This window comes from Mustela nivalis, assembly GCF_964662115.1.
Source record: "Mustela nivalis genome assembly, chromosome: 18".
NCBI lineage: Eukaryota > Metazoa > Chordata > Mammalia > Carnivora > Mustelidae > Mustela > Mustela nivalis.
The window spans coordinates 44,653,305-44,678,410 of NC_139037.1; the positions used below are offsets into that span (position 1 = coordinate 44,653,305).

The following is a 25,106-nucleotide window of genomic DNA, read 5'->3' on the forward strand; positions in this document are numbered from 1 at the left end:
TTCCCCCAGTTGACCCAAAAATGCCATCTAGAGCGGAACTGTCCAAACCAGTACCCACAAGAGCCCTGCATACTCCATCTGGTCATGACTCTTCTGTTTCAACCTGTCACAACTCCTTTTTTAGGAACCTGGCAAAACATGCCACCTCTGGGTGTGTCTGGCTGCTTCTCTGCCTGTGTTTCCCTTCTACTGCAAGAAAGAGGCCAAAGGCCTGACCCCTTCAATGAGCAGTTCATCCTGAAATACAGCAAAGCAAGGGCACATGTCAGGGGCATTAGGCTGGTTCCATTGGTAGAGCGTGCAACTCTTGGGTCTCAGGGTTGTGAGTTCAAGCCCCACACGGGGAGTAAAGATTACTTTTAAAATCTTTTAAAAAAGAAAAGATGACCTAGAACATCTCACTGACCCACCAGCTATGAGTTAGCCATGACCCTGGACTGGCGTGAGGATAGCCTGATCCTGGCTCCCATCTAGAAAGCCACAAATGATGGGGCACCTGGGTGGCTCACTCAGTTAAGCACCTGCCTTCAGCTCAGGTCATGATCCCAGGGTCCTGGGATCGAGCCCCATGTCAGGCTCCCTGCTAGGTAAGGAGTCTGTTTCTCTCTCTGCCCCCTTCCCTCCGTTCATGCTGTGTCTCTTATTTCTCTAATAAACAATAAAATCTTAAAAAAAAAAAAAGTCACTAATGTGGTGTACACACACCCACTGTCTGATAATCTTTGTCTGAACTGATGGTTTCTTTAAGGCTTGGGAAATGATACTGTTCGCACTCTTCATTCTTTCTACTAAAACGCTTTCTATTGGGAGTTTCTTCTGTAGCTTCCCCTCATCCACCAGGACAATTTGTTGCTTTCAAGCCAAGTAGTAAACAAGACAATAAGGTTATATTTCCTATTTCAAAGATCTGAGGCACTTTTGGCAAAATAATAAATTTATTACGTACGATCGGCACATAGCTGTTGTGGATATATTATTCTCTTGATGTTTGCAGAAAATTTCAAAATAAAATATAATATTATACAACATACAATCACAGGGGTCCTTGAGGATCTCCACACGTTTTTTGAGCTAGCTGACTTACAGCTGTGAGACCTGGTCCCAGCCGTGAAGCTGAGGGAGGTTAAGTTTGCCACCCAAGGTGGCTGGAATTTTCCCAGCCGTTAAGGATGAGAGTCTACTTGAGATCAGTGGCCTTCTCTAAAGGGTCAGATAAAGCCCCCTGACAGCAGAAAGGAGAGGAGACAGGGCAGAGGGGACTGGGGCTGAATGAGAGGGCCTCCGGGTAGAGGACTGCCCTGTAACAGCAGCAGGAAGCTCTGAAGAAAGAACTTCCTTCTAGTAATTTCTAGAACCTCAAGAGGGGTCCTGGCAGAACCCTCCGGGAGTACCCAGGATGCCAGGGAGGTACACGTCCTTGGTTAATGAGAAGTCTTGGCCAATGGTTCCCAGTTCTGGAAGGCACCACTCAGGTTGTTGTGCAAGGACAGTCCCTCCACTAAGACAGCTGGGCCCGGACGACCACACTGGAGTTGGTCACACGGGCTCCATAGTGACCAGCCCAGAACTGTGTGTCCTGGCCCCAGTGTTCGAAAGACACAAAGCGGACACCCATCTTGATGTTGGAGAACACGTGGGTGACCTGTAGGTAGAAAAGAGATCAGGCATGTCGTGCCACAGCTGCCTTCTCGAAAGCTGAGCCTGGGGCCTTCTGGCTCAGTGGAATCGCATGGTTCCTCATCCAATTTCCTGTCCCCTGGAGTCTGAGTGGGCGGGTTTTGTTCGTAACCACCAAGTGACTTGAAAACTAAGTCAGAAAAGGCAATGCAGCTTCTGTTAGCTTCTCTGGAACCTTCTTGTTGGAATCCTGAGCCACCAGTAAATGGAGTCTGTCTGCCCTGAGGTGGCCATGCCATGAGGAAATCCAGGCCAGCCCTCATAGAGAGACCCCACATGGGAGCTCTGGGATTAAATGAAGCCACCAGCTGCAGGATGTACACGTACACATGTGCACGCACACACACACACACACACACACACACCAGGCCTTCGGCTCCAGCCATTGTCCGGAAGCAACTACCCAAGAGCCGGGAACCAGAAGCATCCCCAGTGGTGTCGTCCTTACAGAAACCCCAAGAAATAACAGATAACCTCCCCAGGCCAATCACCTCCCCCGGGTCCCTGCCGGAGATTCACCTGAAAGCAGACATTGTTGTTCCACTGTTGGATGGGAACGGGCATAGCGGAGAATTTATCCAGCACAGTCTGGTTGGCATCTAGAAGTTGGACAAGGAGTCGGTACATACAGCCACTGTCGTGTCGGGCTCCCCACCTGTGGGAGGAGGGAGGCCTTGAAGGCTGGACGTGCCCACCTCATCTCTTTGGGTGTCTGCCTGCCTCTCCCCCAGAATGGCCTTCCCATGTATGCAAATCCAGCCCCTGCTGACATTTTAAAATACAACTTTCAGGGGCACCTGGGTGGCTCAGTGTGTTAAGCCTCTGCCTTTGATCAGGTCATGAACCCAGGGTCCTGGGATCGAGTTCTGCATCGGGCTCTCTGCTTAGAAGGAGCCTGCTTTCCCCTCTCTCTGCCCGTCTGCCTACTTGTGATTTCTCTGTGTGTCAAATAAATAAAATCTTAAAAAATAAAATAAAATAAAACTTTCATAGCAGTCATTGAAAAGTCATTGAAAAGGACCACAGGAGGGGCACCTGGCCAGCTCAGTCGGTGGAACAGGTGACTCAATCTCAGGATTTTGAGTTTGAGCCCCGTGTGGGATAGAGAGATTATTTAAAAATAAGATCTCTAAAAAATAAAAAAAAATGTGCAATTCTGATGTACAAAACTTGAACTTTTAAACTTTTAAGGAGTTAAAAGTTTAACTCAAGGGTAATGTGCTATAAATATACACAAATTCAGGGGCGCCTGGGTGGCTCAGTAAATTAAAGCCTCTGCCTTCAGCTCAGATCATGATCCCAGGGTTCTGGGATTGAGCCCCGAATTGGGCTCTCTGCTCAGCAGGGAGCCTGCTTCCTCCTCTCTGCCTGCCTCTCTGCCTACTTGTGATCTCTGTCTGTCAAATAAATAAATAAAATCTTCAAAACAAAACAAATACACAAATTCAGTTTCTTCCTTCAGAGACATCACATCATTCTACTTCTTAGAATTAGATGCCTGCTCTACCTCTCCCACACAATTCTGTCCTCATGTAATAGCGACACATTCTTAATTTCTTCTGACTGGTCAAGACTGCCCCTCTAATACTGCGCTCTGCCAACCACATACCAAAATATTTCTATATGAATAGAAATTAAAATTTTTTCCTGTGATCATAAAGATCTAAGTGTTAACATTTTCTCATAGGGATTGAGTTATTACCCAGTAATGGCTCCCAGACTTGGCTGCAGGTTAGAATCATCTGGAATGTTGAAAAGGTATTGTATAGTAAAGAATTTATGGTGCCTGGGTGGCTCAGTTGGTTAAGCGACTGCCATCGGCTCAGGTCATGTTCCTGTAGTCCCGGGATCGAGTCCCACATCGGGCTCCCTGCTAGACAGGGAGCCTGCTTCTACCACTGACCTCTCTCCTCATGCTCTATCTCTCTCTCACTCTCTCTCTCAAATGAATAAATAAAAACTTAAAAAAAAAAAAAAGATTGAGATATTCTCTATCTTAAAAAATTTTTTTTTCGCCTTGTCCAGAGGTTATGGAAGGTTCTCTCTGGACCCTGGGAATGTTATGGCTGCTGGAAGTTTCTCTGTTCTCCTGGGGACCTTGCATCATGCTGGATAGCCTACCAACGGGATTCCAGTGAGGGCTGGCCATATCCACCCAGATAGTCTCACGGTGGGGGCTGGCCACTCCAGAAAGACCCCACAATGTGGCTTAGGCTATGTCAGGTGGTATCAACTGACCAGGAGTCTGAAATTAACCAGGTGATGAAGCCCCAGCAGAAACTCTGGGCAATGAAGCTCAGGGGCACTTCCCAGGTCGGCGATATTCCGTGTATATTGTCACATGGTTGCTGGGGCAGGACTGCATCCTGACCTCAAGGCAGGCGAACCACAAAAGTTCTGTGCTTCCATGCTGCCCTAGCTCTTCTTCCCTGGGCTCATTTTTGATCTGTTACGTTTTTCTTGTAATAAACCGTATTCATGGGGCACCTGGGTGGCTCATGGGTTGAAGCCTCTGCCTTCAGCTTAGGTCATGATCTCAGGGTCCTGGGATCGAGCCCACATCAAGCTCTCTGCTCAGCAGGGAGCCTGCTTCCCTTCCTCTCTCTCTACCTGACTCTCTGCCTACTTGTGATCTCTGTCTGTCAAATAAGTAAATAAAATCTTAAAAAAAAAACCCAAAAAACAAAAAGCAAAAAAAAATACAAATTTAGTTTCTTCCTTCAGAGACGTCACACCATTCTACTTCTTAGAATTAAGAATTTAATTTAAAATTAAAATTAAGAATTTAATTTAATTTAATTAGAATTTAATCCCATATTATAAAACAAAACAAAACAAAACTGCATTCACATGACAGTCCAGTAAGTTCTAGTCGTCTTTCCAGTGAATTACAGAAGGTGAGGGTGGTTTTTCTGAATTCCCCAAACTTGCAGCTCGTGTCAAAGGGAGGATGGTCTTGGGGACTGTGCCCTCTCACTTTGCAGCTCTCAGGTCATGATCTGAGTCCTGGGATGGAGCCCCACATCGGGCTCTCTGCTCAGCGAGGAGCCTGCTTCCTCCTCTCTCTCTCTGCCTGCCTCTCTGCCTGCCTGTGATCTCTGTCAAATAAGTAAATAAAATCTTAAAAAAAAATGATTCTGTATAATATGCAGCCACATTTGGGAACCACTGATTGTTACGATCAAAGGGCACACCTCTGGCCAAAACAGCACAAATATGTTACAGTAGTTTGATAACTGACAAATTAAAAACAATTTTATTATAAAACACATGGTCTAATGAGACGGATTTGCAGAGGGTGGGTAAGTTAGGGGATCTTTAGTTAAGAGTGAATCTGGGGACACCTGGGTGGCTCAGTTGGGTAAGCATCCAACTCCTGATTTCAGGCAGGACATGATGGCAGGGTTGTGGTTATTAAGCCCTACCTCCCGCTCTGCGCTCAGCTGGGAGTCTGCTTGGGATTCTCTCTCCCCCACCATCTGTCTCTCCTCCCTGCCCCCAGCCTCTCTCAAATAAATAAATCAATCTTTAAAAAAAAAAAAGGGAACTTGGGGGCATCTGCCTGGCTCAGTCAGAAGAACATGTGACTCTTAATCTCAGAGTCATGAGTTCAGGCCCCACGTCGGGCATGGATCCTACTAAAAAACAAAACAAAAGGGCGCCTGGGTGGCTCAGACGGTTAAAGCCTTTGGCTCAGGTCATGATTCCAGGGTCCAGGGATCCAGCCCCACATCGGGATCTCTGTTCAGCAGGGAGCCTGCTTCCTCCTCTCTCTGCCTGCCTCTCTGCCTACTTGTGATCTTAATCTGTCAAATAAATAAATAAAATCTTTAAAAAAACCAAAAAACCAAAAAACGAAAGTGTAAGTGAATTTGGTAAGGCTGCAATTTCAAGCAGTTAACTTTGCCTAACTCGCCCGTAGTCTTTACATCGGGGGGTGGGGGACACACACCATAGTGAGGGGCTTGTTTTTTCTCTAAGACTGGGAACTCTGAGAGAGGGACTGGATAAGGATAAATCATATACATCTCACCAGAGATGTGATGTGTAGCTGGTAATTTTAGAACCAGGGAACACAGCTGCAGAAGATCCGACATTGCCTCCCTTGAAATGATCTGGGTCATGTATCCCGTGTAAAGTCTTCCCGTACACATAACCCTCCTTTCAAGACCATCACTACAGAGCATATGCTCCGCAGAGGAGTCTGAGTCTAATTTCAGGTCTCACCAATTCCTTGCTGTGCCATCAGAGCTAATCTCCTCCCCTTTCTGAACCTCTCCACTGCTGGAAATCTGACACCTTGAAATATACATTCTCAGAGGATGGAGGCTCAGAAAACAAAACAAAAAAACAAAACCCTAAAAAACCCAACTAAAGTAGTTCACCCTTAAGCGCTATGTGCTTGACATGTAAAGCTATCTTGTAAAGATAGGGAAACCGAGGCACACTGAGACTTGCCCAAAGCCACAAAGCTGCAGAACCAGGGACTTGGCAAGTCAGGCTCCAGAATGTCAATTTAGCTAACTACCCTACTCTGCATCCTCCTAAAGCAAGGAGCATGTCATGCCCAGACAAGACTGAGCTGGGCCAAGTCCTCTGTAACGGGATCCAATCAGGCATCTTGCAATCCAGCTCCATTTGGGGGTGAAAGAGGGGTTCAGTAGTTAAGTCATTCACATCCCTGAGCTTCACCTCTTTATCTGCAAGGGGCTGTTAGAGGCGGCCCCGGTGAAGTCACCCATGCAACGGTCACAGCGTCTGTGGTCAGTGCTGAGCAAAGGGCTGTTTCTATCATAATACTCACCAATCAGAGACACAAATCTCAATCTTGCCACTATCTAGCAGCTCTGGCCACAAACCCTCCTCCTCCAGGTCCAACACCTGCTTTTTGCGACACCAGCTAGGAAAGAGGGAGTAAGGTCAATGAGAACAGGCAGGTCTTCCTCACAACGGGCCTGGCCCTTGCGGGGTAGGGGCATTCACCTGAAGGAAGACACGAAGCAGGTCTGCGAGGGGGCGCCGGGCACCGTAGACCTGTTGACCTCCACCACCCAGCCGTCCCCACCGTGCTGCACCATCCATTTCCGGAGGCCTTCTGTTAAATACAAGAGGCTTGTGCCCAAGTTCCTCGCCCGCCCACCCGCCGGCGGCCACCTCCCACCTACTCCAACGAAGCCCCGCCCATGGCCCCGCCCCTCCCCCGCCGGCCAGACCCCCAGCCCCGCGCTTCCCCACCCTGGCCGCAGGGGTTGCGGATGAGGTTGCGTCCGATCGGGCGGCGCTCGCAGAAGCGGCCCAGGAGGCAGGGCCTGCCGTCGCGGGTAGGGGGCAGGCAGCTGCGGGCGAGCGGCAGCAGGGAGCCGTGGTCCCGGGCCAGGATGAGCAGCCACAGGGCCTGGCCGTCCACCAGGGCGCGCCAGCCCCGGCACACTCGGCGGCAGCACCCCAGCAGCGTGCGCGGAGGCACGTGGCTCAGCACCACCAGGAGCAGCTCCGGTGGCAGTTGGCTCAGGTCCAGCGCCTCCTCGGGTTCGGGCTCCGGCGCGGGGACCCGGGCGGGCCGGCCCCGGGAGGCCGAGGCGCCCATGGTCCCCCGCCCAGCCCGCGCCAGGCCCGGCGGTGACTGCGGGAGAGTAAGGTCAAGGAGGCAAGGGCCCGCAGCCTCCGCGGCGCGCGCGCAGCTGCCGCTGGCCCCGCCCCGGCCCCGCCACGCCCCGGTGCCGGCCCCGGGGCCCAAATCCCCAGCCTCCCAACCGGTCCTTCCCAGCAGTGGATCCAGCCAGCCCGGTGCGCCCGGTGCTGCGCGCTCCCGCCGGGGCGGCCCGGCCCCGCAGTCCTACCTTGGGTCAGAGTCCGGGCTCCTCGCCCGCAGACGCTCTCCTGTCCCCCGGCGTCCTCCTCCCCTCCTCCATCCTTTTACGTGCCAGCCCCTCCCATTTTAACAGCCCGCATTCCCACCCCTCACCCCATCCTCTGGTCCGCGAGTGTCCGCGCTCTCATCCCTCGGATCGCCCAGCCCCCCCCCCCCCCGCCCCGGCCCCAGCCAGCCGTCCTGCCCCTTCCGTGTACTCGCCAGAAGTCCCGGGAGAGGGGGGAGGACTATCAAACCGGGCCTGACCGCGCAGACCGGGGAGGGGCGGGGCCGCCGGGATCCGGGGTCGGTCTACACCCGCCCGCGAGACGCCTGGCGAGGAACGACTGCCGTTATTTTGGTCAGGCATCTGGGCGGGAGGCCTCGTATCGCTTCGACTGCAGTTATTTTGGTCAGGTATCCGGGCGGGAGGCCTCAGACCCGTCCAGTCCTTCAAAAAATCCCCATCACCTTTATGATGGGGCAACATTAACCCCATTTCACAGGAGAAAACAGTTGGGGTAGGCGCCAAATGCGTATCTGCTTGACTCCAAAAACAAGTGCTCTAACCAGAAATAACACTGATCTCCGTTTACAGAGCTTCTTCCTACCGGTGAGGATGGCAACCCATTGAGGCGGGTACCGCTATGTGCCCCCTTCACAGATGAGAAAACGGAGGCCAGCAGCGGCCAAGTGACTGCCCAGGGTCACACAGCTAGTAGGTGACAGAGCTGGGATTTGAACCCAGCCTGGCTGCCTCTCTACTAACTGTATCCAGTGAAAACAAAATGTAAGCCACACATGTAATTATAAATATCAGCAAATAAAACCAGACGTGGATCCATGTCGGTGCGGAACTTAGATGATGAACAGAAGACATAATAAGCAAATTACAGCGTGTTGGGGAAATTAAAAATAAAAATCTGCCAGCCCCAGGAAAACCTCTCCATAAACAGGAAAGAAGGGAGCAGTTTTATTATTAAAGCGTTAAACCAGAGGACAATGGGTATGGGCCTGATGAACAGGAGACATGACATGTAAATTACATAGTGTTAGAAGGTAATTAAGCTGTGGAGGAAGAGTCTAAGAGACTAAGAAGGGGAATAGACACAAGCAGTCTGGATGGGAGACCTTAATTCTGAAAGAGTGACTGTTACAGTGGCCTATTTCTTTTCAACACATAGGTTTTCAATATACTCTGGACGTTTTCAAACCTGTCCAAAAGTGGAACGGTGTAAGGAGTAGCCAGCTCCGGGATTACCTCCTGGCCAGTCGGTTTTCATCCCCGCTCCTACCCACTTGCTCCCCACAGAAAACTGGAAGCAAATCTTAGACATTACACCCTTCCCTCTATAATGAAAATTACTTTTTCACGTAATAGGTCAGCTGTAGAAATCTTTTTGATAATGAGGTTATGAAAATTCATTATGACCCGAGTATATGAGTTCAAAAAAGTTTTTTAAACCTATTTTTTCATTAATTAACTTGATAGAGATCACAAGGAGGCAGAGAGAGCAGGCTCCCCGCCAAGCAGAGATCCCGATGCGGGGCTTGAGCCCAGGACCCTGAGATCATGACCTGAGCCAAAGGCAGAGGTTTAACCCACTGAGCCACCCAGGTGTCCCCCAAAAAGTTTTTTTTTTTTTTTAAAGATTTTATTTATTTATTTGACAGACAGAGATCACAAGTAGGCAGAGAGGCAGGCAGAGAGAGAGGAGGAAGCAGGCTCCCTGCCGAGCAGAGAGCCTGATGTGGGACTCGATCCCAGGACCTGAGATCATGACCTGAGCTGAAGGCAGCGGCTTAACCCACTGAGCCACCCAGGCGCCCCCAAAAAGTTTTTTTTTTTAAGGTTAAAAAATAGCTTAAGAACTTAAAGTAGGAGAAGAAGGCAACACTGACAAGTCAGATTGCTTCCCATTTCTCAATTCTTCTCAGAGGCAATCTCTGTGAACTCTTGGAATGAGGGCTCAAGCTGTACCTGAGAAAAAGAAAAACAGATGGGGTGCCTGGCTGGCTGGGTTGCTGAAGCACAAGACTCTTGACCTCGGGTTTGTGAGTTTGAGTCCCGCCTTGCGTGTAGAGATTACTTAAAAATAAAATCTTAAAAAAACAAGGGGGGGGGGCGGCTGGGTGGCTCAGTTGATTAAGCATCTATTTGCCTTAGGCTTGGGTCTTGATCCCAGGGTCCTGTGATCTTGATCATGATTGTGACCGAGCCCCTGAGGGGAGTCTGCCTCTCTCTCTGCCCCTCCCTCCTGCTCTGCTCTCTCTCTCTCAATCAAATAAATAAATAGAATCGTTAAAACAAACAAATATAAACGGGTTCAAGAAGTGCCTGTTCACTGATGAACAGAATAATGGCTCCAAGGAGTGGGGTGGTCCCAGGGTCCCTTTGGGAAAGTTATGGGGGCATTTTGCTGCCACGGGAATGGGGCGAGCCAGCACAAGACAATGCCACTCAGCAGAGAACTGTCCTGGATTCCTTCCTTCTCATAACTGGTGTCCTGTGAATTCTGATGTAGGAGGAGGAAAGCCTGTTGATCTGAGCCTGGAACACAGTTCCATTCTGCATATCAATGTAAACTGGGTTAACACGGAATTGTCCAGGGGATGCCAATACTGGGTCAGTCTGAGGACTGCGCTTGGCTTGGTGGGAACTTGACTGGTTATTCTCTGATTCACAAAACCAGAAAATCTCTTCATGTATTGCAGGGCCAGCTGTGGGTTTGATGGGGTGCCCCAGGGACCCCACAGGAAGAGAGGAATAGCCTGGGGCTACATCAAACTCCCCAGGGAGATTAAAAAAAAATGCAGATACTGAATCATCAGGTCCGTCGGTATAACAAGTTCTCAGGGGATTTTGAAAATTAAGTCTCTCCTTTTAATCTCACCTTTATGTGATAGGTAGGGTTATTTTATGAACATTTTAAGAATTATCTGTGGAGGTAGGTTTCATTAGCTAAGTATTTCATTTCAAAAGCATAAAGGCGGCATGAGAAATTATTTGCCATGAATCAGGGAGTTGGCAGGGCGCCTGGATGGCACAGTGGGTTAAGCCTCTGCCTTCGGCTCCCGTCATGATCTCAGGATTCTGGGCTCACTGCTCAGTGGGGAGCCTCTCTCCCTGCCTGCTGCTCTACCTACTTGTGATCTCGCTCTCTGTCGAATAAATAAATAAAATCTTTTAAAAAAAGAAAAGCAACTCACTTTTAAAAAAATCAGTGAGTTGGCTCTGATGGAGATAGGGTGGGAAGGGGTCCCCTGTGTGTGTGTGGAGGGGGGATACTGGTGCTTCTCTCCACTGGAGGTGTGTTTGGGAGGCTGCGGGGGACAACTGCCCAGCCAGTTTACAGAGGTAGAAACTCTGGAACATTGAGGTCTTGGGAGGTAGGCTGTGCGATTAATTCCAAGGGCATCTGAAGGTCACCAGCTTGGTTTCCATGCCCCCGCCTCTCCCGTCCAGAGGCTACTGGGTGTATTTTGATCCCAGGAAAAGAAACTTGACAGCAAATAGGCCCTTTGTATGGAGGGAAGGTCGGAGGGAGCAGGTTAACTAGTAAACCTTGCTCTCAGATGGTTGGGGAGGTATCTAGACAGAGGCCAACTCCCAGAGGCGGTTAGGAATAAAAGCCAGTCCTTTCTTGAAGTATGATGTAGCCCTCCCTCGAATGTCTATTTTCCCTAGGACAGGGGAGAATCCGGGGTGTCAGTGTAAAACCCTCCAGGCTCTCCCCACAACCCAGCATTCTTGGGGGTCAACCGCTCATCCACTAATGAACAAAAGAGCCACACAACCCACAAACCTTCTCTGCCCACAAGAAGTAATTCCCCCAACTGAAGCCATACTTGGATATAATCAAGACCTTAAGAAAAGTTGGACCAGGGCCAGTTTCCAAGGTTAAACACACCAACAAAATAAGAGGCTTTAAAGAATCAAAAGACACACTGCTGCTGCCCCTCGGAACAATTTGTTACTTAAATTGTAACCCCTGGAGGATTTTACAAGTTGTCAAGCACATTTAGATATGGGCTTAAGAAATACATATACTGGCAACAGGTCTTTGGGGAGAAGGACAATGTACGACCGTGAAGCTGGGCAGATGGGGATGCCCAGCTCGCTCAGGGCGGAACGCCGCCTGCTTCAGGGAAGCCGAGCACCCGGGAATGCTCTGTCAGCTCAGGGTGGAACAAAAACCGCCTGCTTCCCTTTTTCGTTGTTGCTCCTTTCTCTTCCCAGAAGTGCTCGTTGTTAGTTAGATGAGTCCTTTGAATGTGCTTGGTTAACTATAAACTTTATCCTCCTCCTTGCTAGCCTGCGAGACGTGACTACCGTTTGACCTTCATCCATCCTTCTGTTGGCTATTGTTTTCTATCTAATAAAAGTGAGACTGTGGAGTTACTCGTGGCAGCAGTCCTTTTCAACTGTTGTTCCCTGCTTCCAGTCTCTTGCAGCTGACTTGTTTGTGCCTAATTCTTCTCTCGTTGCAGACGGGAAGCGGCAACACACCTAGCAGCTTTTGACAAAAAAAAGGGTCAGGCAAGCCAGGGGTGTCCGTGCGCGCGTGCATGTGTGTGTGTGTGGGGGGGGGATTTTGAAGGGAGTGGGGAGGGTGAGGAATCGGCCCCTTTCCCCATCTGCAGCCCAGGGTATTGTGGTTTTGCTAACAAGGGGAGAGAGGGGAAGAGAACCTTATCTTTTAGAGATCCATCCTGCAAGTATTTTTGGAGGTAATGCTAGATGTCCAGTGGGGTCGCCTGGTTGACTTAGTCTGTAGTGTTTGTGACCCTTGGTCTTGGGGTTATGAATTTGAGCCCCACGTTGGGTGTAGAGATTACTGGGAAAACAAATCTCAAAAAATCCGAAATAAGATAATTCCTTTGGAAGGGGGGCTGGGTGGAAGTATAGATTTTTAAAAAGATGGACCACAAATTGCACTAACCTCAACCATCAGGGAAAAACAAGTTAAAACCAGTAACACCCACTAGAATGATGAAAATGGAAAACCAGTGTGGGAATGTGGAGCAATGGACAATGGCGGCCTATGGCGGCCTATGGAGACGGGCGGGGGGGGGGGGGGGCTACCATGTCGGAAAATTGTTTGATAGTACCTACTAGAACGGAATGTGTACTAGAACAAAGACAAAAACTGTAGGATTCCGCTCTTATGAGGTACCTAGTATCTAGTAGAATGGTGAGCGCTGGGGGTCAGGGGCTGGGGGGGAATGGGGAGTTATTAATGGGTACGGAGTTTCAGCCTTAAAAGAGTTCTGGAGGTTAGTTGCACAACAATGTAAATGCACTTGACATCAAGGAACTGTATACTGGAAACGGGATAGATGGTAAATTTCACAGGTACCCAGGTGGCTCAGTCCGTTAAGCACCTGCCTTCAGCTCAGGTCATGATCTTGGTGTCCTGGGATCAAGCCCCGCATTGGGCTCCCTATTCAGTGGAGAGCCTGCTTCTCCCTCTGTCCCCTGTTCCTGCTCTCTCTCTCGCTTTTTAAGTTCTCTTTCTCAAATAAAATAAAAATTTTTAAAAAGATGGCAAATTTGACATTTTACAGAGTTTTTAGAGTTTTTTACATTTAAAAATATTTTTTAGGGTGCCTGGGTGGCTCGGTGGGTTAAGCCGCTGCCTTGGCTCAGGTCATGATCTCAGGGTCCTGGGATTGAGTCCTGCATCGGGCTCTCTGCTCAGCAGGGAGCCTGCTTCCTCCTCTTTTCTCTCTCTACCTGCCTCTCGGTCTACTTGTGATCTCTCTTGGTCAAATAAATAAATAAAATCTTTAAAATATATATATATTTTTTAGGGGCACCTGGGTGGCTCAGTGGGTTAAAAGCCTCTGCCTTCAGCTCCGGTCATGATCTCAGGGTCCTGGGATGGAGCCCTGCATGGGGCTCTCTGCTCAGTGGGGAGCCTACTTCTCCCCTCTCTCTCTCTATCTCTCTCTCTCTCTGTCTACTTGTGATCTCTGTCTGTCAAATAAATAAATTTTTAAAAATATTTTTAAAAAAATTTTTTACATTTAAAAATATTAAGATTCCATTTACAAAAGCAATGAAAACCTCGAGGTGGCTCCAAATGAATCCAACAAAAGAAACACAATGCTTTGTGCAGAAGTATATAAAACTTTATTAAAGGGCATTAAGTACAAGTTACCTAACGACACACAAAAGAACAAAGATTCTCCACATTGCCTCATGGACAAATTCAAAAGCACGTCCTCGGGGTACACATGACCTTGGAGGCTGGTGAGCACAATCTACCATACACAGAACTTAAAATTACATAATGCTATATGTATAATACTTGTGACAGACATGTAGAAGGAGATGTGATCGGGAGAGGCGGGTTGGGATTGGAGAAGGGGGAAGGCACACAGAGGAGGATTTGGGTTGTCAAAGCTAGCATTTGAAACCCGCCAGTCTTGGCTTTAGGATCCCTCTAGGCTCTATGCCAAGTTCACAGATTCATGGCACCTGCCTCCACCTGAGCCCGGAGCACGAGCCCCTTGCTGAGCCTGACTCCTTCATCCAGTACCCGTCCTGACCAGATGCCCCCGCACAGCAGGTGGGATGTTGGTTCAAACATCATCCCAGGGAAATCCTGGCAGCCCCTGACCTTACCATCCATACACCAGGGATAGAATCCCCACAAGAGAACCACCTCCCCAGACCCATGGCGTCCACACTAACACCAATTCCCTCCACCAGATCGGAGGCAGACAGACCCAGCACTGCTTCTCCCAAGCTAGGCAAGTCATCTGTCTTCTGTCAGAAGTAAAAGCAATAGCCCACATTTAATTCAGGAAGAGACCAAGCTTCCATCTCTGACATATACTCCTCTGTCCCATGCAGAACTAGTTAAAATGAACTGTGAACCGATGAGGAAATACCATAGTTAATTCACAAATTCTACAAGCATCTATTGAGCACGGACTGTTTTCCTGGCTAGGTGCTGGGGAACACAGGAGCAAATGCAACAGGCAGAGCATTTACCCTCTTGGAGCTGAAAGCGAATAAATAAAGATGAAAATAAAGTATATAGGAGGTGGTAAGTACTATGGGAAAAGAAAAAAAAAGAGGAGGGGAATGAGGTTGAAGTTTCAGGCAGGGGCTCTCACAAAGAAGTTGACCCTTGAACTGAGATGTGAAGGGGATAAGGGATTAGATCATATCCGTATCTGGGGGAAGGAGTACTCCTGGAAGGGAGAATGGCAAGTGCAAAGGCCCTGTGGCAAGACCAGGGAATAATAAGAAGGCCTATGTGGCTGGAGCCCAGGCAGGAAAGGGGAGAATGGTTGAAAAATGCCCCCAGAGAGGTGATGGGGCAGGCTTTGGGCGTTTTGTCTTTTCCCCTGGTAAGATGGAGACACAGAGAGCTCTGAGCAGGGGAGATGTGACCTGACTTAGGTGTTCACAGGTGCCCTCTGCTGCTTGTGGGAGCAAGAGGCTATAGGTGGCATGGGAGGCAGGATGGTGCCATGAAAAAAGTGTCAGGAGAGGGGCGCCTGGGTGGCTCAGTGGGTTAAGCCTCTGCCTTCGGCTCGGGTCATGATCTCAGGGTCCTGGGATCGAGCCCCACATCGGGCTCTCTGCTCGGCAGGGAGCCTGCTTCCTCCTCTCTCTATGCCTGCCTCTCTGCCTACTTGTGATCTCTCTCTCTGTGTCAAATAAATAAATAAAATATTTTTTTAAAAAAGTGTCAGGAGAGGCAATTAGACTGGACTGGGGCCCAGGCATGGGAGCAGGGAGAAGTGGATGCTTCTGGATAGCTCTGGAAATGGAACGGACAAGATTTGCCTGAGAATGGGTGTGGGGCACAAGGGCCACACCGAGGATGCATCGGTTCCCCAGGCAAGCATGTGTTTGTGGAGTCCATGTCTACAGAAATGATCAGAAATGTGGTCACCAAATTCACGGCCCCAGGTGAGGTGTGGCGAGGTACCACCCAAGACTTAGAATAATGGGGGCACCTGGGTGGCTCAGTGGGTTGAAGCCTCTGCCTTTGGCTCAGGTTGTGATCCCAGAGTCCTGGGATGGAGCCCCGGATCGGGCTCTCTGCTCAACAGGGAGCCTGCTTCCTTCTCTCTCTGTCTGCCTCTCTGCCTACTTGTGATCTCTCTCTGTCAAATAAATAAATAAAATCTTAAAAATAAATAAATTAATTAATTAAATAAAAAAAAAAAGACTTAGAATAATGGGCACAGAAGTACTTGTGCCTCTTCTTACTGGTCAGCCTGTGCCCATGAGGGTCCAAGTTCTGTCTCTTGATGCCCTTCAAGGCCAGGTGTGTCATTGCTGGCTAATCTAATAGCCTTCATCGCGCAAGAGAGGGAACAATCTTCTATTACTCAATCTTCTTGTCTCTGCTCATCTCTAATGCAGTTTGCTTAACTCCGGTGACACTCTGGCTCATGACATTGTTGCATCCTTTGTGCTGCGGTGAACACCTGCTTCCCGTCCCTCTCGCAAAGGTTTTACTGGTTGACACAGACCCCAAAGGCAATACCTACCCAGCCAATGCAGGGAAACGCGAGTGAGAGTTTTTCTGGCCCTATTGAACGATCCTGTTTGGAATTTCATAGCAGGAATGTAGAACACACCTTCGCACCTGGTCTTCCTTAGGCTCTTTAGGCCATCATGCCTGTTAACCTTGACCGTGCCTTCTGCATACCAGGACCGGTGAGAATAAGCAAAACACAAAGTGGGGACTCAGGTCCGCGGCACACCGCTTAACACAGTCGGGGAGCATCTCGTTGCCCATCGCCTGGAAGGGCCCAGGCTGTGACAGGCTTGGGGTCTGGGTAGCCCCTGGCCTTCGAAAGCCTCATGTCTTTTTAGGGGGCAGCAGGAGGTACAGGCCATGAAAAACAGTTTCTGTGGTCGAGTAAAAAGATCTTCATAGGTAACAGAGAAAGGAGAGAAGTCCTCTCTGAAGGGACAGAGCCTTATTGTAAAACCAAATATACTAAATAAATCCTTCCACAAAATACAATTTACTCAATATTTACTAAACTTAATTCCCAGACAATAGCCTGCTGTCCAGGAGCAAGAATTTCTGGCCCCTTAAAGGTCATTTTCTGGCTGGACTAAGAAGCAAACTGACATGAGAGAGCCTCGCAGGACAAAATCAAATTTAATAGGCGCACAAACGGGGAATCCACGTAGACGTGGAAATTCCAAAGACACTCGGGCAAAGTGAGGTCCGTGTGTCCTTCTGAAGTAAGGAGCAGGGGGTAGGGTCTGCGCTTCAGAGGAAAACAATGTACTCCATGGGTTTGATAAGTAGAAGTTTGCCTGACCCTACAGATGGGTCCCTCAGATGAAATTTGTCTCTGTTAATAAGCATTATTCTGGGAAAGGCCCCTGATTGGGATTCTTCTGTGTGGTTAAAGCAGGGGCCAAAGTTTCTCTTGAGCTCACAGGGTCCCAAGTGCCTTCAGCTAAAAATAATCCACAGGTCAAAAGGGGACCACATTCTGGGGGACCTGTCCTGAACCCCTTCACTGTTTAGACCAGAATACAACCCGAGTATTAAATAATCTGTATCGTCCGTTAATATGATAGAGCAGCTCCTAGAACTCAGCGAAACACTTAGACCTCCTGGTTACTTAAAGGAGACGATAAAGGATATGGATGAAGAACCAGATGGAGATACATAGGGGGGTGGGTGTTTCAGAGGGTCCCAAGCGCAAACACTTCTATCCCCGTGGAACTGGGTTGCACTCTGTAGCACTTTCCCCCAAATCCTCTAAGCTAGGACAGCAGTGCTGTTTGAGTGGGTACCCCGACTTCAAGCCGGGACCCACTTAGGGCCCATGGGGACAATCCAGGACAATCTCCCCATCTCAAGACCCATCACATCTGCAGAAGACACTCTTTCCACATGTAGGGGAGGAAAGATTTTCCCTTTATCCTCTTGATTCCTTGGCTTAGACTCTGTAATAAAAGACAGATTAATAAGAAGAAATCAAGTTTACTTGAGATAGGGAAACTAAAGGGATTCCATGAAAATTTGCTATTTGCCCCCTTTCCTGGTTCTGTTCTTGCTGACGTGCGCAACCCCCCCATGACTTTTAAAGAGTTTTTTTTTTTTTTTTTTTTTTTTTTTTGACAGAGATCACAAGTAGGCAGAGAGGCAAACAGAGAGAGAGGAGGAATCAGGCTCCCCGCTGAGCAGAGAGCCCGATTCAGGGCTTGATCCCAGGACCTTGGGACCATGACCTAAGCCGAAGGCAGAAGCTTTAACCCATTGAGCCACCCAGGCACCCCACCCTCATGCCTTTTAGTACAAATAATGTATGTCCCCCTTGCAAGCATCAAGGAGTTAATGGTATCTTTGGAGGCTTCTGGCACAATAGATAATATCTAAGGAATGACCTGGTGACAATGACCAGGCGAGGCCATCATGTGCACATTCCAGACAACTGGCACTAGATCTGTCAATGCCAGAGTGACTTGCAGAGGACCCCCGGCCCCTTGTCATGTTCGGACTTCTGGCTGATTCCTAGATGCCCGAGAGACCATCTGGTTTCCTCTTCCTTCCTGAGCATCTGAGATGCCCCATCTGTATCTGCCCTCTTTCTAGATCTTCAGTAAACTCTGCTCTTGAGTCCTCTGGGCTCGTGTTTGGTTTCTACCCTGTGCAAAATCAAGGGCCTTCTTTCTTGGCTGGTCCTTCGAGAAACTCCCCAACCCGGGTCTTCAGACCCAGCCTGCCTGCGTCATATTCACATGTGTACCCTGCCGTATACATATGTATACATATATTTATACATACATATGTATGTATACAATGTATACATACATTGGAAATACCCAGGGAAACCAAGTAACTCCTTCAGATTGCCCAAGCCACCACCTTAAATACAAAAAAGACAAAAGGACCTTGTGGGTTTGTGTGGGGGGAGGCCAGTTATGGGAGGTTCCAGACAAAGCGGGTTAGACAAAGGTAAGGTTGTGTAAACTTCAGTGGGTGCTTTCATCAGTGATAAGATGCTCTTATGACCCACGGTTGTCTTTCCCTCCTGGGACAGGGAGACACTCTTACTCATAAAGATCTCCTTTATTTATTTATTTATTTGTTTAGATTTATTTATTCATTTTTGAGAGAGCAAGGGAGCGAGTAGAGGAGGGGCAGAGGGAGAGGGAGAGAGAAGCTCAAGCAAACTCCCCACTAAGCCCAGAGCCTGACTCGGAGCTCCATTGTATAAGACCCTGAGATCATGACCTGAGCTGAAAGCTAGAGTCTGTTGCTTAACCGCCTGAGCCACCCAGGCGCCCCTAGAGATATCCTTCATAAATGTAAATTCCCCTGACGAAAGGGTCACTTCAACTCTGTCTTCAGAGCTTTTGCTGGGTCTGCAGTCTCTCTCAAAATCATCAGCTCAAAATAATCCTTATGCCAAAGACTTGTAATTTGGGATGGCATATTCTGCTGTCCTTCACATGTATGGTAACATTCATAGATTCATAGTTTCCAGAGACTGGGACCTGGATATATTTGGACGCTGACTGATAGTTGTTGGTATTGAAAGTGGTACCAGGAGAATAGACTCTTAGGGATCTGAAATTGATCTGAAATGGATTCTTTAATCAGTTACTTAAATCGTCACCTGTGGTCATCTGTCATTTATAGACTCCACTCCATACCACACTGGACCTCCCATTGACCAAGGATGAGGATCCATCAGGGCTGTCTGCTTGCTTGTTCTTATTCCTATTGTCTCCCTGAAACTCCCCTTAAGTGCAACAGTCCTCGTAAGTACATAACTAATGGTCTTGGTCTCCTGTGGGCTAGATGGTGTAAGCCCACCCCACATCCACCTCAGGGGTCCAATGCAACAGACTGGCGCGTGGGAAAGGCTGTCATAGACATCAGATGTTGTCCCCTGGGTCTACCTCTGGTGGGCACTGTGGAGGCTGCCCCACTCCCTTTCAGTCCCTTGTCCACTGAGGAGACCGCACAGTGGTGGGAGCCTGATTCCATCTGAGGGGCTGGTCCTGATGAGTCGAACCAGTGAAACCCATCACCTTTGGGAATAATTGGTTCAGGAACAGGCACTTGACCCAGTGCCCTTGGGATGCCAAGGGATGTTTCCGGCGGCGGGGCGGGGGGGGGGGGTCCAGGAAAATGTAAAAAAAAAGGATCACAAATCTAAGAAGAATTTGTGGTTTGTTAGAATGATCTGGAAGAAGGAATGAGGGAAAACGCCTACAAGCTGGATGACTACCTCATTCCCCTTCCTCAAGAGGTGTGGATTGGCAGCCACAAAAGGAGGAAGTAAAAGATAAAGGATTTCCTTTAGGACCAGAAGTTATGGGGCAAGCTGCTTGTGGTGAAATCTTACAACATTGGGCAATAGTTTGGGCTATTGACTTGGCAATCAAGCCATAGATAAGACACAACTTTGCAAAATCATCAACAAAGGTACTCACGACACCTGAGTGGACCACAGTATTGGTCCAGGATGAAAACAAAACACAACAAAACACAGAAATCTGCTCCTGTGGATTGAGATTGTAACTTTTCCTCTAAATGTCAGTTTATGTGGCACACAGATCTGTCTACGAAGGCAGCTAATCTCTTCTTTGACCTGTCTTTTGAGGGCCACCTGAATATACCTCTTCGGCATATAGTTTCTTTTGAGCTAAAGGCCATCAAGAAGCAGCAGGTGTAGGGAAAGCTCTAAAATCAGGGCACAAGAGTTCCTTTTACAAAGGAAATGTATATTTATAAGGGAAATTTCCATCTGTAGAGAGGTCTCCCCCCCTCCTTACCAGGAGCGGGAGGAATCTTGACAATTGTCATCAACGAAGAAGGCAGGATTCAATCTGCATAGCAAAGCTTACTAAAAAAAAAAACCCCCAGTTTATGATGATTTCCCTGGTCACCTTCCCTTACCTTGCTTCTCCCTCCCAAAAGCCTCAAACCCCTTTTCCTTTGTTTTAGCCTCAAATGATATATAAACCCAAGGTCTACTAACTACTCCCTTGGCTTACTCATTGCTGGGTGCTCTGATGTACAATGTGCTTTGCACATGTTGGTAAACTTCTGTTCGTCTCTTGTTAATCTGTCTTTGGCCAAATTAATTTGCAGGACCCAGCTGGATAACCTAAGAGGGTATTAAAAAGGAACACAGGCTCCAAATGGAGTCACTTGTGCTAAGCCCACATCACCTAACCTAACTGCAGATTCAAACTCGGCAGGAATATAATCTTTAACCAGTCAGCCTGGAGTTTCCTGGTTGGCCCTAGGGAGGTAATCCACTGGATAGTCCCTTTCATCCCCCAAAGGAAGGAGACTTGCTCAGAACAAACCTGTTTTTAAAGATTATGCCTTCTTTGTCCCATTCCCTGTCTGCGTTTAAAAAAACATTCCTTTTCTGCAACCCTTTGGAGCACATTTCTCTTTGCTAGAAGGGGTGTTGCCTGTTTTAAGAACCATTGAATAAAGCCAATTAGATCTTTGAACTGACTCAGCTGAACTTTGTCTTTTTAACGTATCTGGTGGCAGCAGTGGGATCTGAAGGGAACTGTTGATGGCATTTGGGGGACAAGAAACACAGGCATGGGACTCTGTGAACACTTTGATTCTTCTGAATTACTGTTCTGTGGGTAAATTCCTCCTGGTTCTGAGTGAAACATAACCCATAGAGTTAATGGGGTTGAAGCTAGCAGAAACTTTAAAACTTGTTTTTTTTAATTTTAATTTTTCTTCAAAGATTCTATTTATTTATTTGACAGAGATCACAAGTAGGCAGAGAGGCAGGCAGAGAGAGAGGAAGGGAAGCAGGCTCCCTGCTGAGCAGAGAGCCTGAAGTGGGGCTCGATATGGGGTTGGATCCCAGGACCCTGGGATCATGACCTGAGCCAAAGGCAGAGGCTTTAGCCCACTGAGCCACCCAGGTGCCCTAAAACTTGTTTTTTACAGAACTGTTTCCCACTGATGTGCTAAGGTGTCTTTTCAGACCCCAGTAACAAATCCACTAGCTGTCTCTGCAGAAACCAGGACTCAAGGTCAACCAATATGGGCACAGCCTAGGAACAAGCAAGGCCCTGCATTCCTTTCCCCAGATAACAAGATAAAGAGCCCAAGATCCGACCCAGTTTACACCCGCTCTCCAAGCACGCCTGTAGGCTCTTCTACTGGTCTTAAGATAACCTCCTGTCATCAGGGGCTGAATTTTGCATTGTTTGGGTATTAAGTCACCACCCCATAGTGAACATGGGATGTATGTTACATATCTGTTTGCTCCATCTTTCCTCATTAGTCATAATTTCACCAGCCCTTCTCATCAATATGTTTGTCATCTCCCCCTATGATTCTAAAAAAACTTGTTCTCTCCCTCTTCGGGGAAGCAGATTTGAGACTTGCCCTCCCATCTCCTTATCATCCTAGTTTGGCTGGGTCTCCAATAAACCCTTTCCTTGTCACATACTGGTGTCTCAGTGACTGGCTCTGCTTTGCTTGGGCAGACAGACTTGGGTCTGGCCATATGAGCTCCACTCTCTTTGTCCACATACAACTCCCAATCTACTTGGCTTTGTAATACAACGCAGGTCAGCCTGAAGCTAGTGGACAGTTCTGGCAGAGCCCAAACCCCTTGCCTTGATTTCAGACCACAATTCTCAACTGATTGGTGATTCTATCCCAAGATCCATGTGGGAACTGTTGGTGGCAGTTCTCTGTTCTCCATTCCCTGGGGTTTTCACTAGCTCAAGGTTGCACTGGAACCTTGGAAACAAATCCAGGGTGGGAATTGTTTGGTGATGCACGCAGGGCCTTTGTTTGCCAGGATGTAGTGGTATCTCTTGGTTATATCTGATATATTAAGGTGCATGTGTTTGACTTCCCTTGTGTAAATAAAGGTTAGTTGTTAATGGGAACCTCAGAAGTTAAAAAGGCACAAGAACTGGGCACGGGTCAAGCATTTAAGAGCTGTTACAGCACTCATCACCTTAAGAAGACTCTTGTGCTAGGATAAGTGTTCATGGAAGAGTTAAGATCAACATTAAGTCACCTGCTGGCCTTAAGAAGCTTCTGGGGGCTCCTGAGTGGCTCAGTAGGGTAAGCATCTGCGTTCAGCTCAGGTCATGATCCCCAGTCCTGGGAGCAAGCCCCACATTGGCTCCCTTCCCAGCAGTGAGCCTGCTTCTCCCTCTCCCTCTGCTGCTCCCCCTGCTTGTGCTCTCTTTCTTTCTCTTGTTCTCAAATAAACAAAAACCGTAAGCTTCTGTGCTACAAATTACACTATAAGACACCATCCCCACCACCCAATCTGGTAGCACGTTCATTTTAGATATTAAGATGGCTCTGAAAAATCCAAAGGTTTAGCTGAAAAAAAAAAATAATAATAATGGGATCCTTAAATCCTAAAGAGTTAGCCACACCAAATTCCGGTAAACCTCCTTATTTTACGTCTAACAACTGTGGCCCCGGAAGCTATAAATATCTACAAAAAGGCGGCACAATCTTACTAATCTTGTTTTGTGCCCTGAGAACTCGGCTTGGGAACAGTCAGGTCAGGGGCCCAGAACTGAGATCTGGCAGAAATGTGGGGTACACCCCATGTGTGTCTGGGGTCCTACCAAACCGCTGCCGGCCCCTCAGAGGGATTACAGCCTAGGAGGACAGCAGCGGTGAGGAGGAGCATTGCAATTAGGTAAGACCATTTCAGAAGCGCGAGTAAAAGCAAGGCTTCCATGCCAAACTGAATGGGATACTTATTTTAGCTGGTGTGTTAGGGCCTCCAAGAGCCTGCAAGATTCCAAAAGGGCTTCATCAAAAGATCCACTAATGAAAACCTGAAGATGGGACAGGTACCTAAAAACAAAAAACAAGGGTGCCTGAGTGGCACAGTTGGTTAAGCGACAGTCTTGATATCAGCTGGGGTTATGATCTCAGGGTTGCAGGATCGAGCTTCACATCGGGTTCCAAGCTCAGCACGGAGTCAGCTTGAGATTCTCTCTCTCCCTCCTCCCCTCCTGCTCTTGCTCTCTCTCTTTAATAAATAAATCTAAAACAAAACAAAACAAACAAAAGCAACAACACACACAAAAAAACAGTAAGACCGACATAACTCTTATTGTTTTCCTCTCTCCTCCTTTATCTGAGCACTCATTTTAGCAAATCTCCTGGGCAAATTGTGTTTACTCAACTGTAAACAAAAATTGGCCAACTTGGGACGCCTGGGTGGCTCAGTTGGTTGAGCAGCTGCCTTCGGCTCAGGTCATGATCCCAGCATCCTTGGATGGAGTCCCACATCCGGCTCCTTGCTCGGCAGGGAGTCTGCTTCTCCCTCTGCCTCTGCCTGCCATTCTGTCTGCCTGTGTTCACGCTCTCTCTCTCTCTCTGACAAATAAATTTAAATAAATAAATAAATAAATAAAAAATTGGCCAACTTGATACAGATCCCCGCCCTGTCGACCCTCAGAGACAGGGAAATTGAAGGGATCCCATGAAAAAAAGCCATTTTTTTCCTTTTTTTTCTTGCTTCTGTTCTTTTGAGGACCTGCACCCCCACTTTACACACACCTTAATGTATGTCCTCCTTGTAAAGGTCAAGGTGTTCATGATTTCTTTGGGTCTTCTAGCACCATAGCTAACATCTAAGGGCTAACCGGGTCAGGTCGTGATGAATATTCTCCAAGACCATTGACTCCAAGCACCCTGATGCCAAGACCCCTGCCTCTAGGGCAAACGTGACTTATGGAAGACACCTGAGCACTCCTTGTTCAACCAGTTACTGGATGCCTGGGAGGACACACACCAGACCACTGCCCTCAATAAAAACCCCAACCCCCTAAGGAAAAGTCGGGACTCATTCTCCTTTTCTTTTCTGAGTCTCCCAGACAGACATTTGTCTGTTTATCTGCTCTCTCTCTATCTTCAGTAAACTCTGCTCTCACTTCCTGCAGGCTCACATTCAAGTTCCAACCTGCGAGAGGCCAAGGGACCCTCTTGGCTGGTCCTGCGGGACCCTCCCCCCGCCCCCCACCGGGGTCCTCGGACTTGGCCTGCCTGCGTCGAAAGGAGGGCCCCAAAGATGACCAGGGCTCCGAGGAATTTTCTGATACACTGCTACGTTATTCTCTTATTAAACAGCCAAGGGAAAACTGAAATTAACAATGAACAACCTTGCCAAATTCTGCGAACTATCAGAACTACAGATGGGATTCTGGAAAGACTGGCAGAAGCCAGCTAAGGGTGAGAATTGGCGCCTGAGTCAGTTTCTCCCAGATCTCCGTCTGTAGTATGCAGAACAAAGAGGAAAATGAAATCTCCCCAGTACCCTCTTCGGGAATGCCTCCAGAGCCCGAGGCGTTGTTATATACTGCCGGAAATATTTACTGCTGGACCTGGCTAAAAAACGATAAAGGAGCTCTGTAGTCAGAAATCAGCCAAATCGTGGAGCTTGGTAGAAACATTTTTAAAGGCCTTCTCCCCTAAGCTAAAATAAAACTCTGTACCCAGAAGGAAAGAAAAACCTTCTAAAGCCCTTGGAGGAGGATAACCTACAAGGTCATTTTAAGTTTCAAACCTGATTCTTTGAGGAACTGAGAGCAACT

The 25,106-nt window shown here is 48.2% G+C and overlaps 2 protein-coding genes across 3 annotated transcripts in view; both read right to left on the minus strand.

Annotated features, from left to right (window-relative positions):
• The window catches only part of FBXO17 (F-box protein 17), a 99,971-nt gene that overhangs the window by 59,420 nt on the left and 15,445 nt on the right, over positions 1–25,106 (minus strand). The window contains exon 1 of one of the 2 annotated variants that reach the window (XM_082709151.1): positions 2,197–2,275. The exons of the other annotated variant lie outside the window; for it this stretch is intronic. The gene's annotated coding sequence lies outside the window, so the exon portion shown is untranslated. Of the gene's footprint in view, positions 1–2,196; positions 2,276–25,106 lie in introns of those variants that run through there. 2 annotated transcript variants of the gene reach the window in all.
• Positions 917–7,613, minus strand: FBXO27 (F-box protein 27). Its single transcript, XM_082709158.1, has 6 exons — positions 7,518–7,613; positions 6,913–7,300; positions 6,661–6,772; positions 6,482–6,577; positions 2,197–2,332; positions 917–1,642 (listed from the first exon to the last, which is right to left on the minus strand). The coding sequence occupies exons 2-6, from the start codon at positions 7,262–7,264 to the stop codon at positions 1,499–1,501; spliced, it is 840 nt and encodes a 279-aa protein (XP_082565284.1). The 5' UTR covers positions 7,265–7,300; positions 7,518–7,613; the 3' UTR covers positions 917–1,498.